Source organism: Rhododendron vialii, chromosome 11a (genome assembly GCF_030253575.1).
Source record: "Rhododendron vialii isolate Sample 1 chromosome 11a, ASM3025357v1".
Classification (NCBI taxonomy): domain Eukaryota; kingdom Viridiplantae; phylum Streptophyta; class Magnoliopsida; order Ericales; family Ericaceae; genus Rhododendron; species Rhododendron vialii.
This window is the reverse complement of record NC_080567.1, coordinates 37168022-37183817: the sequence shown is the minus strand read 5'-3', so window position 1 is coordinate 37183817 and position 15796 is coordinate 37168022. Positions and strand designations below refer to the sequence as shown.

At 37.7% G+C, this 15796-nt stretch overlaps 1 protein-coding gene across 2 annotated transcripts; it reads right to left on the bottom strand.

Annotated features, from left to right (window-relative positions):
- Positions 1 to 8170: 8170 nt before the first annotated feature.
- Positions 8171 to 12662, bottom strand: LOC131307949 (probable rhamnogalacturonate lyase B). 2 transcript variants are annotated; one of them, XM_058334715.1, is made up of 15 exons: positions 12566 to 12662; positions 12217 to 12291; positions 11873 to 11994; positions 11654 to 11707; positions 11447 to 11566; positions 11231 to 11356; positions 10962 to 11103; positions 10552 to 10713; positions 10153 to 10317; positions 9876 to 10073; positions 9605 to 9746; positions 9361 to 9517; positions 9100 to 9216; positions 8628 to 8754; positions 8171 to 8536 (listed from the first exon to the last, which is right to left on the bottom strand). In XM_058334715.1, the coding sequence occupies exons 2-15, from the start codon at positions 12271 to 12273 to the stop codon at positions 8273 to 8275; spliced, it is 1953 nt and encodes a 650-aa protein (XP_058190698.1). In that variant the 5' UTR covers positions 12274 to 12291; positions 12566 to 12662; the 3' UTR covers positions 8171 to 8272. The 2 variants fall into 2 exon arrangements, with proteins under 2 accessions (XP_058190698.1, XP_058190696.1); XM_058334713.1 differs by having other exon boundaries at positions 10531 to 10713; positions 12566 to 12661.
- Positions 12663 to 15796: the final 3134 nt, after the last annotated feature.

The following is a 15796-nucleotide window of genomic DNA, read 5'->3' as shown; positions in this document are numbered from 1 at the left end:
CCTCTGATCCCTATTTGCATTCTCTTGCTTTGGCGGCTGCTGCTGGAGTTGCTGTGTGTGAGCAAGTTAGTTCTCCACTACCTGCATGCGCCAGCGCCACAGATGATGCAAGCAAGTGACCATGGCCAACCTTTTCCCCTTGGGTAGCCGGAGGCATATGATTGTCCTCGACCTAACTACCTAAGAGTCAATATAGTTGGAACGTAGGTTGGTGGTCGTTGTGATGCCATTTTTTTCCGTTTCCTTTTAATCTTTGTAACTTTGGTTCTTGGATAAAATTTTCTTTGCCGATAAAAACAGAAAAGAAGAAGGTTGAAGGAATATCAGAAATAACAATGAAAAAAAGAGGATATGTTGAGTCATAATGTATTAGTTTCAACTTATTTTTAGAAACTCCATATGTTAAGTTGTTTTTTTCTTTTCATTTTGAAAGTTTGTATCATTACGGAGTTCACATAACTATTTCATGGCACAAATGACGCATATATACCTTTTATAGATTTTTTATTGTTATCATGTTGGTAAAATCACGACTTCTCCAGCTTTATATCACACGACAGCATTGTCATTGACTTATTTGCTTAATTGGTTATATGGAGCAAAAGTAACCTATCAATGTTTCGTCCATTGACATCAACTATACTAGTATTTGATATGGTGAAATTTTTGAAATTAGACGATTACAATATTGGATGAGATAAAAGAACCTATCCATTCCTATTTTATTTTGATTTTAATTCTATTTTGTTTTATTGCAATTTGACTATATGGGACATACCTACAAAGGTTTCAGATTTGTAAGTTTTTTCCTGTAAGGACTAAAAATGAACTGTGTTGAAAAATTGGGGCAAAAAAATTATTTACTTTATAACTAACTAAAGAACGCAGCCTCAATCAATTAAGTGTACAAGAACGCAACCTCAATCAATTAAGTTTACAAGAATGCAGCCTCAATCAATTATAAGTTTCAAGACTTACAAGTTTACACAAACGCAACCTCAATCAATTAACTAACTAAAGAATATGAAATACAAGAATACGGAATTCAAGAGAGATACCCAACATAATACATAGTGACGAGTAATTATTCAATAGTTTGGGAGTATCGTTACATGGTATTTCAGACCATTTTACAACTACATATTTCTGTGAGGTCCATAGTACACTTAGTGGTAAACCCCACAGAAATGTATGGTTATAAAGTATTCCGGAATACCATCACGTGGTACTCTCGAAGTATTGTATGATTTCACCTAAATAGTAACAACTTTTCCCGCCCTCCCCTTGCCTCCGTCTGTAACAGATACCATACCCATCTTCTCTCTCTTTCTGTGACAGTTATTGGTTTCTCTCTCTTTCTCTCTCAGTTAGCTAGGGTTCCAGAGCATTTAGACCTCAAGAAGTATCTTCCTCTGAAGCTCCGACGGTGAGATCTTTGAGGTCCCACATGCGGTGGCCGAGAAGTCATAGCTCATCAAGAGCATGATCAAAGCCAACTGTGCTGATCCGAAAATCGTTCTTGAAAGGTCACCGGCGAGATCTTGGCCACGGTCATCGAATACTGCAAGAAGCACGCTCAATATTCAACTTCTAAATATGAACTGAAAGATTTTGACTCCAAGTTCGTCAGAGTAGACCTGGCCTGCCTCTTCGATGTCTGCCTCTTTGATGTCATGATAGTTTGGTCTTTGTCCCTTTGATCTTGTTGATTATTTATCTTTTTACCGTTTGATTTTCCCTTGTGCGTTTGGTGGTTGTTGTTTGTGGGCTCCCTGCCCGGCGCGTCCTCGAAGAGTCGTCGCCCGGATTTTTGAGATGGATGATCCGAGAAATCGAGAACTCGTTTGAAAAAGGGTTTTGATCAAGCAAAAACGTCGAGACATTGGGTTCGGGAGCCACATTACGAACGGGAAATGTTTTGTTGAAAAAGCACCTCATTTGCCCGGTAAAATCGGTCTCTACTAAACATTTTCAAAGGGAAAAAATTTCGTACATCTTTTGAAAAATAGAACTTTTTAATAAATAAGTAAAAGGGGAAGGGTCATGGGGAAATATATCACATTGGCGTGCACATGGTGCTACCTGTACAAAAATGATAAGAGTATGATGTTATGAGATGAAATAAGTAATCAATAAACTGTTTAGATCAGAACCATTCTCACACGGCTTACCATAATGTCGCGCACGGCCTTATGGTATGCCGTGCGGTTTACCTGTTTTGCTATCAGATTATCATCAATACCTAGAACAGCGTGCGGTGTGTTATATATCCCGTGCGTCATTCCTTAAAGATATCGGAAGATACACAACCGCTGATCCGTCTTGAAACAGTACCATCTCTTCAAGCCATGAACGTAAAACAATTTTCAATGCATTTAATCACTTGGGATGAACGAGAAAACCTCTTTTGGACATAAAACATGGCTTGTAGATATAGTCTTATTCTGAAAAGTATTGATGACAGTATTTCAACAATACAAACATGTCTGATGAAGGATGGCCATGATCTAGACTGTTTAAACAAACAAATAGTAACTAATAAAAGACCGCGCGCCTGAATATACTACGCTGTGTGACGCATCAGAACGCCGCACGGTGTGGTATGTCCAATACAGTGACTGTTTTTGTTTTCAAAAATGGTTTTTAAGTCAGTCTTTAACCAAAAGAGGTTAAACCTGACTACAGAAAAATTCCCTCAGGGGCCAGGACAGGGCCTAGCCTAAGGAAACCTGGTTTTTACCTTTGGTCTTGAGTTTCAATGAGGACGGATGACGACGATGGATGAGTGTGGGCAAGATCAGGTGAGAAAGAATGAGTGTGGATGTGAGAGGTTTTGGGTGTTTTGGTTGGTAAGGTCTCAAAGTGAGTAAGAGACTAATTTTGATTGTGAGGAGAAAAATAGGACACCTTGAGAAAAAAAGTGCCTAGAGAATGTCTTTTTAGTATAACACTTCTCAAGCCTTGGAAATGAAAAGTGGATGTAAAGGCAAGAAGAGAGAGAAAGGTTAGGAGATTAGGGACCAAGGCCCTTTTTCTCTTCAGTGGAGAGGTGTATTTATAGGTAAGAGCCAAGGATTTTGAATTCAAATGGGGGAGGTATTTTCTGGGCGGGCTAGAAGTGTTTTTTCAGCTAAGCCAATTTGTAACTATGGCTCAAGTGGACGTGGCCGATAGCTTCCTGAGCCAGTCAGAACTTTACCCAAAATGCCGTGTGGTTTACTACATGACGGCGCATGGTGTAACAAATTTATTACACCGCACGGTGTAGAGATGTACCATGGGGCGCTAAAGGCTTAATTCCGGGCTTTTGGATTTTTTGGTCTTTTTTTGGTTTCAGTTCTGGGCTTTTGGGCTGGGGGGATCTTTTATTCAAGCTCTCAAAAGTATTGTTTCCTTCATTTCATCATCGAGGCATTTAAAGAACCTCCGAGGTCCGGATTGGGGTGTCTACATTGCTATTGATATAGTTGTTAAAAACTTATGATACACGATACGTATCTTACGATTTGTATCGTCTTCTTCGAAGAATGATACGTATCTTATCATGTATACTTTTTGTATAAATATCCTACGATATGACCATGTATCCTACGATTTATACGTATATCCTAATTCTATACATATCCTACGATTACTTATTCGAAAAAAGTTGGACCTTATTTCAATAAGCGAAACCCCAAATGTATTAATCTAAGCTGTTTGATCTAATTAGAACATCTTTCAAACCCTTTGATAGAAACTCAACCTCAATCTAGGTCTTGTATAAAAGAAAGAACCATACTTCGATTGTATTTTGTCTTACTTTTCTATTCCTAATAAAGGGAACATAAAACCTTAATATAATAGGCTTAGAGACTTGAAATTTTGCATCTTAATTTTTTTTTTAAATGTAAGCATAGTTTGTTAGTGTTATTAGGTGTATCTACTTCTTAATTATATTTTAATTATGATTAACGTTGCTAAAATATAAACTAAATTTAGTATTTTGACAGTTTCAATTAACAAAACCCAAATATAATAGATATTATTGAAAAAGATATAAATATCTAGTTTTTAGAAACTTTAAAATATCTAGATATAGAAGCTCTAGAATTTCCTTGTAAAATATCTAGAATTTTTTTTGTGAGAATTAGTCTCTTGTATAATTCCAGAATTACCTCAAAGTTTATCTTGTATGAAAATATCTTTGTACTAGAGTCTTCCATGGAGAAGTACAAATAGGGATGGGTTCTAACTATTTTGTACCAAGCTGAAAAAAGTATAATACAAATATTCTCATTCTCCACTCTTGTCTTTAGTATTCTACCTCTTCTACAAATATTGTCTAACTACATAATAGAAACTCATACTCTCCCAGCAAACGTATCTCAAGATACACGATACGTATCTCGATATGAACTATACAAGTGAAAAAATGATAAATGATACGTATCCCGATTTGAAAACATTGGTTATTGATGCCTCGGATTAGGGGTTGGTTAGACTCCGATTCTATTTGCTCGAATTAGGGGAAGATACAATTAGGATTCTTCTTGTTGACACCTTGGATTAGGGTAAAATAGAATTAGGGTATTTATAGACTTTGATATTGTGCATTTCGTTCTTCCTTTCGAGTTCTTGAAAACCTTGACTTAGGGTATTTGAAGATTGTGATTCTATTTTCTTGTTTTTTGTTTATTTGTATCTTGTTAGTTTAGTTTCATCTAAATAGAAGCATTATTGTTGTACTCATGACTCATCGTGGATATTGCATTGTTGAACTTCTAACGTTAGTTAGAAACTAGTGCAAACCAAGTAGAATAGTGTCAAAATTCAACGAAAATATGATGTTGTCTAGTCTGAAAAGAGAGTCTTCAGTTGAGTAGGTGTTGGAGCCCCATTTTGTTCTTGCCTAGAATATGATTTTAAGCTTGATCAGTTCCAAAATTTCTTCCTAATCCAGAAAGGAGATGAGTGTGGCATTTGAATGTTACAAGGTATTTCACATTTTATATCATCACATGTCATAGCCTCGGAAAAGTTCCATTGCCATATTTCCATCGAAATTAACTTGGGGCACGAGATAGGCTTCGCATCAAGGATGTTTTTCTTTTAAGGAAAATTGTGCCATGTCTTTTCCTTTTAGTTACTTGCATGTTTGCGGGATAGATAATTTTGAAAGGCGAGCTTAAGATTATCAGTGCTTTAATTTTTTTAGTTAAATGTTTGGTTGTACATATTTTGTGGTTGAATTGTTGATGAAATGATGGACAATCGGACATAAGTCTTATGTAATTTGTACTGGAAATAGAAATTTGCTTGTATCATGTTTCCTAAACTGGACACCACCTTTGACTTAGGTTGAATTATTTTTGTTCTTTCAATTTTCCTCTATAAAGTCCCATTTTTTTTCTTGTGTCTTTTAGGATACTACTGAAGATCCTGTACCTGATGAACTTGTAAGAGAGGGGCTAGATGAATGTGACCATGATTTTGTGTACGTTGAAAGATGATCTTAAGGTATGTCTTAAACTGAAATCACTTGCTTTACCCACACTTTCCTGTCCCTGTTTTATTGTAACAAATTTTGAACATTTGTTGTACTTGTGTGCACTTATATGTTTTTAGGATTCAACAAGATTCATTTGCGCTGCAAACCGAAGTTTGGTAACATTGCCTCTCCTTTTGTGGCAGCGGCGCCCCGCCCCTCGTTCAACTCCAGCTTTGGACACATATTTGCCGGATGATGTCATCTGGCAAATCGTGTCCTGGCTGCCAAGGCCCGAACAAATCCAGATTCAACTGACATCCAAAAGGATGTTTGGCGCCATAAGCATCTTGCAAGATGAGTGCGAGTTCCAAATTCAATACTACCTTTTGCCATCGCAGTTGCTTAGGCACTTGGGGCAATATTGCCACCCCGAGCAAAAGGTAACTTCTGCACTGCCTATAGTAGTGTAAATTGTATCTCAATTGATAAATCTAACTCTACTGATCTCTCTTTTCAGCTGTCCAAGGTTATGGATGCTAAATGGAGTCCTTGGTTGGAGAGAATGTGGGTTCATTTGAATGTCTTTGTGGAATGAACGCGAGACTACCGTGTAAGGACAGCACCCGGGAAGCAAATTATCAGCACAACAAAAAGATATGAAATGCTAGGCCTTCAATTTTCGGTACAAGGAAAAAGGATCTAGTTATTGTATTTAAGGATCCTACTACTGTTCTACTTACTCGATAGTTGGGAACTACCTTCCTCGGGAGTTTTAAACTTCTTGTTGGGGAGTGTATTTACTACTAGGTTGTTTAGAAATAAAACTTATTGCGGAAATATCATTCTAAAACATATAATTTGTATTGGGGTTTATGTTTCATATATTTAGGTTCTTGCTTTTAGGTTGGACAGAGCATTTTATTGTGAAGATAGATGAGGGTTAGAGTAAGCGTATTAGGTGCATGGCTCACAAATGTAATGCTATCTGTGATGAAGCTATTATAAGAAATCTTGTTAGGATGAGGCATCTTGGTTTAGTGGACAAATTTGATCGTTTTCTGCTTGAGTCGTATATCGAGGATAATAAAATGGTTAAATGGTGGCCAAGAACTCCCCGCTACGGGAATTCGATTCATGTTGAAGATGATGAATTTTGAATTTTGTGAAGTTGAATGTTCCTGTGGTTTACAGTTTTGTTTCAACTGATGCGCACTTACCCTGTTCGTGTTTGATGTGGGAGCTGTGGACCAAGAAGTGTCGTTACGAGTTTGAGACAGTTAATTGGATTACTACAAACCGGTGGAGAAGAACAGTAGCTGCATCCTGGTGAGCTGCATATGTGGGCAAGGATTTTGGTGAGATTTCTTTCTGTGGGCAAGTATTTTGGTGAGATTTTGGTGAGCTTCCTTCTAGCAGAGATTGAGAAGGAGATCAGTGAGGTTAATTTCTTGTGCCTGCTCACTGAAATTATATACACCAACTTTGGTATTTTTTTTATTTTTATTTTATACCCCAGATTGGATTGTCACTTGTTTTGAGGGTAAATAAGTTCTTCCATTTTAAATAAGTTGGAGTTCCAATCAGTTTGGTCCAGTTTTGGACTGTTTGTGGGCCCTTTTTTTGGCCCACAACAATAATCAGAACCGTTTATTTTTCAGAGCTCGTCGAGAACATTGATTACGCCAAAAATCACGTTGATTGGATATTCATTGATATGATATTGAAATGCATTTATCTTTGGATAATTGTGTCAAAAGGGTTGCAATCTAGTGTTGCACATTCTTTCTTTTTTTCAAACTTAATGCATTTCGATATCATATCAAACGATATCCAATCAACGTGACTTTTGGTAGGGTCAATGTTCTCAACGATCTCTAAAAAATGGACGATTCCGATCATTATTGTAAGTCCGGAAAGGGTCCACATTGGTTGGAAACCAACTGCTCTGAACCGTTGCCCGAAAGGCCAACAAATGAGAAGTTAATACCAACCCGTGATATAGTAAAATTCAGTACCAACCAACAAATAAAATACTCCCCCACAGCACCTAGATTCAGCCAATTAAAACTCCAAAATAGAGAATGAAAGTGACATATTGATGATGCTATTGTAATTTATCCCTTAGTTTTTTCAAATTTTTTTATTTTATGGGAGAATTTTGGAGAGACACTATACCTCTATTTTGGAGACCGAATATTTATAAAAGACGATGGATCCCTCCAAGATTCTCATAAAGTACAAAAAATTGAAAAAAAGAAGAAGAAGGAAGATAAATTACAAATCTCCCCTCAACATCTATTCTCCATTTTGGAGTTTTTTGGAAATGGGCTGGAGATGAAAAATTGTGCAATTCGGAAGGTTTTCTAGGAATCACGCCTCATACATCACAAAACATCAGGTTAAAAGTGAGCCACTAGACCAACCCTTGTTCTTGCTACAGAAGCTTTTAAATCATAACCCCAGAGAACAAGGTTGAGCCACTCCACACCAACCCTTACGGTGATGTAGTAGGTTTGACTTGATGCAGCAACAGTTGGTCCTTCGTAGCTAGTTAGTAATCTAACTACTCATTAATGCGCCGGTTAAAAAAAATTCACTTAACGCTTCCCCAAACAAAAAACACCGAGAGAACACATATATAGACGTGTAATGTCAATACTAAAACTGGAAATAACACTGTTTTGGAACAACCGAAAACAACTATATTGGACTATATATAGTGTTACCAAATACTAAAAAAACTACTATATTATATATAAGGGCTGATCCAAACAGCCTCTTAGGTCCCATTTCAGCACTTCTCTAAAGGTAACTCATTTGGTGGCCTTTGGTCGGGGGACCTTCCAAGCGAATGTAGTCGTACATGAGATTCTGCAAAGATGATTGTCCCCTTGGCTGCGTCAGATAAATCGTATTGTACTCCCCTTTCACCAAAGCAGCATTTGGAATCTCCACGTTGAACAGCCAATATAGTCCGTGGATGCCATGTCTAGCCACCACGTTATCCCTTCCGATTAGTCCGCTTGAAAACAGAGGTCGTGTTGGGTTTGGATCGTTAACGCGGACCTAGAAAAGTTATTCTTATTCAGTAAAGAGTTTAATCATACATGAAGAGAGAGATATATTCCGTAGTGGGTTTTAAGTTGATGTTTTGAACCTGCAATTCGCCGAGATTTGCAGCTGCTAGTGCCACTCTTAGTTTGTAGGTTCCGGTTTGATCTACCATGTCGAGTTTGAACTTGATCTGCCATGTGGTCCCTTGATATGTGTTGTCGTTTTTCCTCCTGCAAATGCAAATGCCAAATTTTGAAAGTAAATAGTAAGATAAGTGAAGATTGCTCCTAGTTTGCCGTTGCTAACTAACGGAATATTGTGCCATCTTTGTTCATCGTTGGAACTACTAAAAGAAATGACAAGTTGTGCCTAGTTTGATGATAATTCGAGACTATTTTTACATGTTCACCCGTGTATTTCACTACTTAAAAATTTCTAGCAAGCTTATTTGGACTACGTAGAATCAATCATGGGAGTGCGTAGACTAGTGCTTGAAAATTTCCGAAGAACTTTTATGTGGAAAATAACAGAAAATTTGGTGGAAATTGCAATGACCGAAAGTCCTTGAACCATACCTGGTGACCTGAGCGAAGAACCAGTCTTTTCTATAATCACTAACGCCGACGGTGTAGACTAAATCCTCCTTAGGGTATAGCTCTGCATATCTCTCCCACAATCCGTACTGCCTAAACCTGAAAGAAAATCAAAGAAGCAGCTGATTATTTCAGGTCAAAGATAGTGCTTTCGATTCAAGGTTCAAAACATAAGCTTAAGCGAGATTTTTTTTCATATCTGTGCTATAGAAATCATTCGATAATCAATTCCTATAAACTAACCTGTCAGGATGGTTGACAAAAAGCGGGTTAATATACTTCGGATCAGGATCGGGTACGTAAAATTCTGCAGCAGAGCGATCGGGAATGCCAATTTCCCACAACGTAGGTCCATCTCTAGGAGGCTCATACACAAGATTACCCAAGGGAATGTGACAGCCTGCTTTCCAATGGACATAAAAATGCTAAGGCAAATTGTAATAATTAATCTATTACGACAAAGAAAAAGGTAGAAATTATTAGAAACCTGGTGTTATGGTGACAACATTATCTTTTCGATAATCTCCAATAAATCCAGGAACCCATGCGTAAAGATTGTAGTCACCGGTACGTATATGGTTGATGGAAAAATAGCCATGCTCATCTGTTCTCGTCCAGAATTGGTAGCCCTGTCGCAAATAAAGATATTACTATTATGACTTTAGATGCGATTTCGGTTGAGGGTACGTAGTTCATATATTCCTCAGTATTATAGCTAGCATTGTAGAATGATACAGTTAAGCATCACAAGTCATCACCTTGCATTCTCTCTGCCATGATCCAACATCCCCAGGAGGGGCCAACCCGACATAGGCACCGTTTGCTGATATATAATCCTTGCTTATGTACCTGTCTCGTACGACTAATCTACCACTAACATTGCCGCGTTGATCTGATGATGGAAAGTCATCGGATTCTGGAAAAGTATAGGGCCAGCTTTGGACTTCGGCCATCATCTGAAAATTGATGTCTATCAAAATCTAGTCTGTCTCATATTATCAAATATCAATGTATTTATAACTTGCTAAGTCAAACCTGTCTTTTGGCACCCTCCCATAGCGTAAGTGCCTCATCCCCAGATTTTCCACCCTCCACAGAATTGAGATGTACGAAAACGGGACCAAAAACTTTCTTCCACGCCTCGCCCTGTCCAATTTTCAGCTCGAGATCTTCCCCAGCATAGTGAGGACTGATAAACACCTGTTAATAGCATCAACTTTGATGTAGTCAGGTCATCCTAAAAGGCCAAATTCATAAATTCTCTGTATGTTTTACCCGTTAATTTCCTGTCAATAAAACCACAACTCCTAACAGTGCAGGTAATTAACCAACTTGGAGATATGTTTCTTCAGTCCTAGAGCAGAACAAATTAAGGATCTCCATAGTCAGCTTTGGAAGGTAAAAGTTACTTACAGCAAGGCAAGTGGGACCCACATGGGAGGAAAGGTTTTGTTTGAGGGGCCCACCCGTCCGGAACTCATCGCTGGGCGTAATTTGCCAGAAGCCCACGGGAGGAGAGTCAGGAGACGCCATGGATATCCAACCGTGGACACGGAGATCTTTGTTATCGCATGAATACTGATACTTGTCATCCACCTGTGAGCATATTATAGTTATCAGTCGCAGCAACATTCATTTTTGTTGCTTTTTAGCAAACCAGAAATTCGAATGGGTATGTATTCGATCCATGATAATGACCACACCAACTCAAGCACTACTCGGTATTTATTCCGTAAACACTTCAGTTGAATTCATGGGCATTTATTCCGTAAACACTTCAGTTGAATTCATGGGCTCCAAAAATAAGTTTTGGTCCGTATTTAGCAACTGCATAGGAATTAAACCTGTCCTTTAAACTCGGGCTCTTTAGGGTCGACAAGGAGGACAGCTTCTTCGTATGCCAGGGGTTGACATCTTTTGAGGTCCCGATCATCTGGCAACGGCATAAACCTTCGCCTATTATCTGCCACTGCCATGTAGTGAAACCTAGATATAGTTCAAAACAACATTACTTTTCGTTCCATTCCCATATTTTTCGAAAAGAAAACGCGAGTTATTTTGTGCTATATAATGACAAAATAAAGATAGAGATGGAGTAGGAGAATGGTTTTACTTCTCTTTTAGGAGCACGAATGCATTCATGGCCACATTAAGGCCGAAAGCCGGCCATTCTGGCAAACCTAAATGTTCGCAAATGGCATACCAGTAGAAGCCTGAGGAACCGCGAAGCACTATAAACCTGGAAAAAAAACAATGTAGTAATTAGGACAATAGTAACAAAACCATGCACTCTCATCTAAATAGTAGCATTACAATACGAAGAAAGAACCTTTTGTCTACATTCAGGGGGACAAGCTTGCCCTTGAGAGAAGAATCCCATGTTCTTGAGAAGGACACCTCCACTTGTTCCTCTGTTTCCTTTATTACTTCAAACTTTGTTCCGAAAATCCTGCACAATGATCCGTTGGTCGTTGGATACCTCCTTCGCATGAGAGAGAGAGAGAGAGAGAGAGAGAGAGAGAGAGAGAGAGCATACCATTGCGGAGGTTGTTTGCGTCCATCAAGTGAATCCCAAACAACCACCATGTAACTACATGTTTAACACAAAGAATTAGCAAATCTTTGTGTAGTAATTAAATTAGTACCATCTAACAGAAGCTAAAGTGGAAAACTAGTTCCTTAAATTACAGTTCACGATAAAAGTCCTAGAATTTTATTTGGCGCATCAAAAAAAGTTTAGAAAGCAGTTGTTTACCCTCTTTTAGTTTCACCGTTCTTGACCTCGAGCAAATTATCGATGCCTTTGTAACTGATTCCAGTGACCATGCCCTCAGGCTTCGATAGTGTAACTTGAAGGATGCCGTTATCGATCACCACCTGAATCAGATGGTGGGAAAAGTTAAATGACTTTTGCAACATAAATATTGATCGAAGTCATCTTTTTTTCCCTGTTAAAAAAATTACTTAAATGAAGTTGTGTCGTTTCCATTGCTTGGAAATGAGCATCAGAACAACACTATATTTCGGAACACCGCTATACATCAAAGCAATAACAGCGCGCTAACAAATTAAAGTTAGTAGCAAAGGAAAGTTATTTACATGGTGATCTTGAATCTGCAGTTTCACCCCCGGAGGTGACATTGATCCAGAACCCATTCTTATGCCCACTGGTTCCTGCATATATAGTAGAAAAATTTTCATTCTGGCACAAGCAAAAAAACATATCAAACGTGCTCGGCAATTTTATTTTATTTTGGAACCTTTTGTCTGAAGAAACATTCGGAAAACCACCAGTTTTGTTTAGAGATATCGATGTTCTCGAATCAAAGGAAACTAATTTCTACGCGAAAAAAGCATTTTTCATAAACCGGTACGAGTGTTTTTTTTATTTCAAGCACCCATGCATGCAATGATTCTGTAAAAGAATTGTTGCTCAAGTATTACTTACCTCTCTGAAGTCTTGAAGTAGCTAGCTAGTAGGGACGTGAAGGGCTATGTTTGGTGCTAAGGCTTTCCTTGAACTAAAATATATGAGGCAAAGAATTCCCTTTATGGCTTTAGAAAATTGCTAGAAATTTTGTTGAATGAATCGATGCTTTTGTCTCCGGGCTTACACCCTATTTATACTAGTAGCAGCGGTCCCAACAGTAAGGTAACTTATTCGGAATGGAGGTCGAGAAAAGTAAAACATGGAAACCAAGACTATAATAAGAGAAAGAAAATATAAACTAAATCTTATCCAACACTAATTTAGAAACATGCTAAACAAGTAGCACTAAAAAAAAAATTCCTAATAATAATACCATTCCTAAACTTCCAAAAATAAAAGACTCGATCCAGTCCTCAACAATAATTTTTACCATGTTTAGAGGCCACCAGATTGGATCGACGACTCGTGAAAAAAAAAAAGATTGGATCGGCGACTACGCAATGCGTGGCAATTCTTGTTCCTATCAACTAAAAACAGTTCAAATGGTAACAATAATACCTAAATTTGCCACATGCAAATATAGTTTGGATTGGGTTGGTTTGGAGAAATTTTTGTGTGCAAATTGTGTATATAGTGCACGTTTTATGAATACCCAGCAACCCATCCGAGCCGTTCGAACATGTTTTGAACGGCCAAGATATAAGCAAATGGAAAGAGGAAAGAGAGTGCTCGGCTAAATTGAAGAGAGAGTGTTTGAATTTGGACCATCCAAAATACGTTTGGAAGGATCGGATGGGCGGTAGATACCACCACTTGGTACTCAATTGGCACCCAAAAAAATTTATCGTTGGTTTGACTGAGGTTCAAGTAGGCCTTGGCCCATTTTTCAAACAGTAATGCTACCCACACAGATTTTGTGCACAGATTTTTTGTGGGGCCAACTACGGGTCCCACACAAATAATCCGAGCCGTTCATTAAATGTAAAACGTTTTTTCAAGGGCTCCCTAAAAAAATCAGCTCAATCCGATATCTATAAGTCTTTGATTCAATCATTTAACTTTTCATTCGAATCTATGAGTGTCGGATTGAGCTGATTTTTTGCGGAGGCCCTTGAAAAAACGTTTTACATTTAATGAACGGCTCGGATTATTTGTGTGGGACCCGTAGTAGGCCCCACAAAAAATCTGTGCACAAAATCTGTGTGGGTAGCATTACTGTTTTTCAAAGCTCCACTTATCATTTTTTGCTAAGCCTAGCCCAAAACAGAGGCCCAAGACATTCCCGCAAAAGAGTCGACTATACAGTACTTCAAGAAAAGTTAAACATGGAAACCAAGACTATAAGAGAGAGAAAATATAAATTAAATCTTATCCCAAACTAATTTAGAAACATGCAAAACAAGTAACACTAATGCTCCGTTTGTTTCGATGTAAAATGTTTCACAATGTAAAATATTTTCTATGTAAAATGTCTTTTTAGAAAACAAACTTCAAAATTTTATTTTCCGGTGTTTGGTTGGTACTTGAAATTTTTTTTAAAAATCAATAAAATAATGTAAAGAGAGAGGGGCTTAAACAGTAGAGAGATTTGAGAATATTGAAATTGAACGTGGGTCAGGACTGGCGATCGAGGACACTGAGCAAAGAAAATTGCAGTAGAAGACAGCGGGTTCATTTCGGAAAATAACTTACGGAAGATTAAGGGTAAGTCATTTCATCCAATTGATAGAAAATGTTTTACATGTAAAATATTTTCCTAATTTTTTACGCAGCCAAACACTAAAAAATAGGTAAAATATTTTACGCCCAAACAAACAAAACCTAAATAAAATATCCTAATAATATATTATTCCTAAACTTCCACAATAAAGTACTCGATCCAGTCCTCAAACCATTTTGTTACTCGGTTTAGATGCCGCGAGTTCGGATTGGCGACAACGCAATGCGTGGCAATTCTTGTTTATCAACTATATAGTCTGTTTGTACATTGTATATTTGTTATATAGTATATATTTCAAATGGTAACAATAATATTTTGAGAGATGCTACCCGTACAGATGTAGCAACATAGACCCCGCATACAAATTGTTAGGACACCCATTTCGGGTCTTAAAAAATGATCGGAGCCGCTCATTTTTTTCAAAATACTTTATCAACACAGACCCCGCATACAAATGGTTAGGGCACCCTTCTCGGGTTTTGAAAAATGATCGGAGCCGCTCATCTTTTTCAAAATACTTTATTTAGGGTTCCTGTAAAATAGGTTTATCTGGATACCGGTAAAAGCGTTTACGATACATCCAACTTTGTTTCAGAATTCAGACCTGAATTCTAAAGAAAAATTGGCGCCTTGCCGGTATTCAATGGAACTTATTTTTTACCAGACCCCTAAGCAAAGTATTTTAAATAAAATGAACGGCTCCAGTCATTTTTTAAAATACAAAACGGGTTCAAAACAAATCTGTGTTGATATCCTTTCTGTAATATTTTAACGAAAAGTCTAAGCACACATATAAATAGGGTACATATTCTACACAGATTTTTTGTGGTGTCTACCTCGGATCCCCACAAACGATCCGAGTCGTTCATTAAATGTAAAACGTTTTTTCAAGGGCCCCCACAAAAATCACCTCAATCCAATATCAATAGATGCTTGATCCAATCATCTAGCTATTCATTATCCGGAAATCAAAATGAAAAATTGGATGATTGGATTGAGCATCTATAGGTATCAAATTGAGCTGATTTTTTGCATAAGCCCTTAAAAAAATATTTAACATTTAATGAACGGCTCGGATTGTTTGTGTGAGACCCGATGTGGACCCCACAAAAAATCTGTGTAAAATATGTACCTATTTATATGTGTGGGTAGCATCGTTCATATTTTAATGTGTCACATGCAATTAGAGTTTCGATTGGATTGGTTTGACTGAGGTTCACCAGAAAAGTTTACTCCCACTATACAGTACTTCATTTGGTACTCACTTCCTGGGCCTGCCATGGGCCATTTTAGGCACCCAATCTTCTCAGTCTCAAACCAAAATTAGCTGAGTCCAACTCTATTTATTTGAACCCAATGCCCTTGTAATCGTTTGAACAGCCTCTCCCTTTTGAAAACGAAAACAAAAAGTATACAAACACAACTATAAAACGCAACTCCGAAAATAATTGCGTTCGAAGCGGTTTGATGCATGTGAATCCAACATCTCTGAACACACTTGTGTTTTGAAATTGTGTTGGTAGCATTAA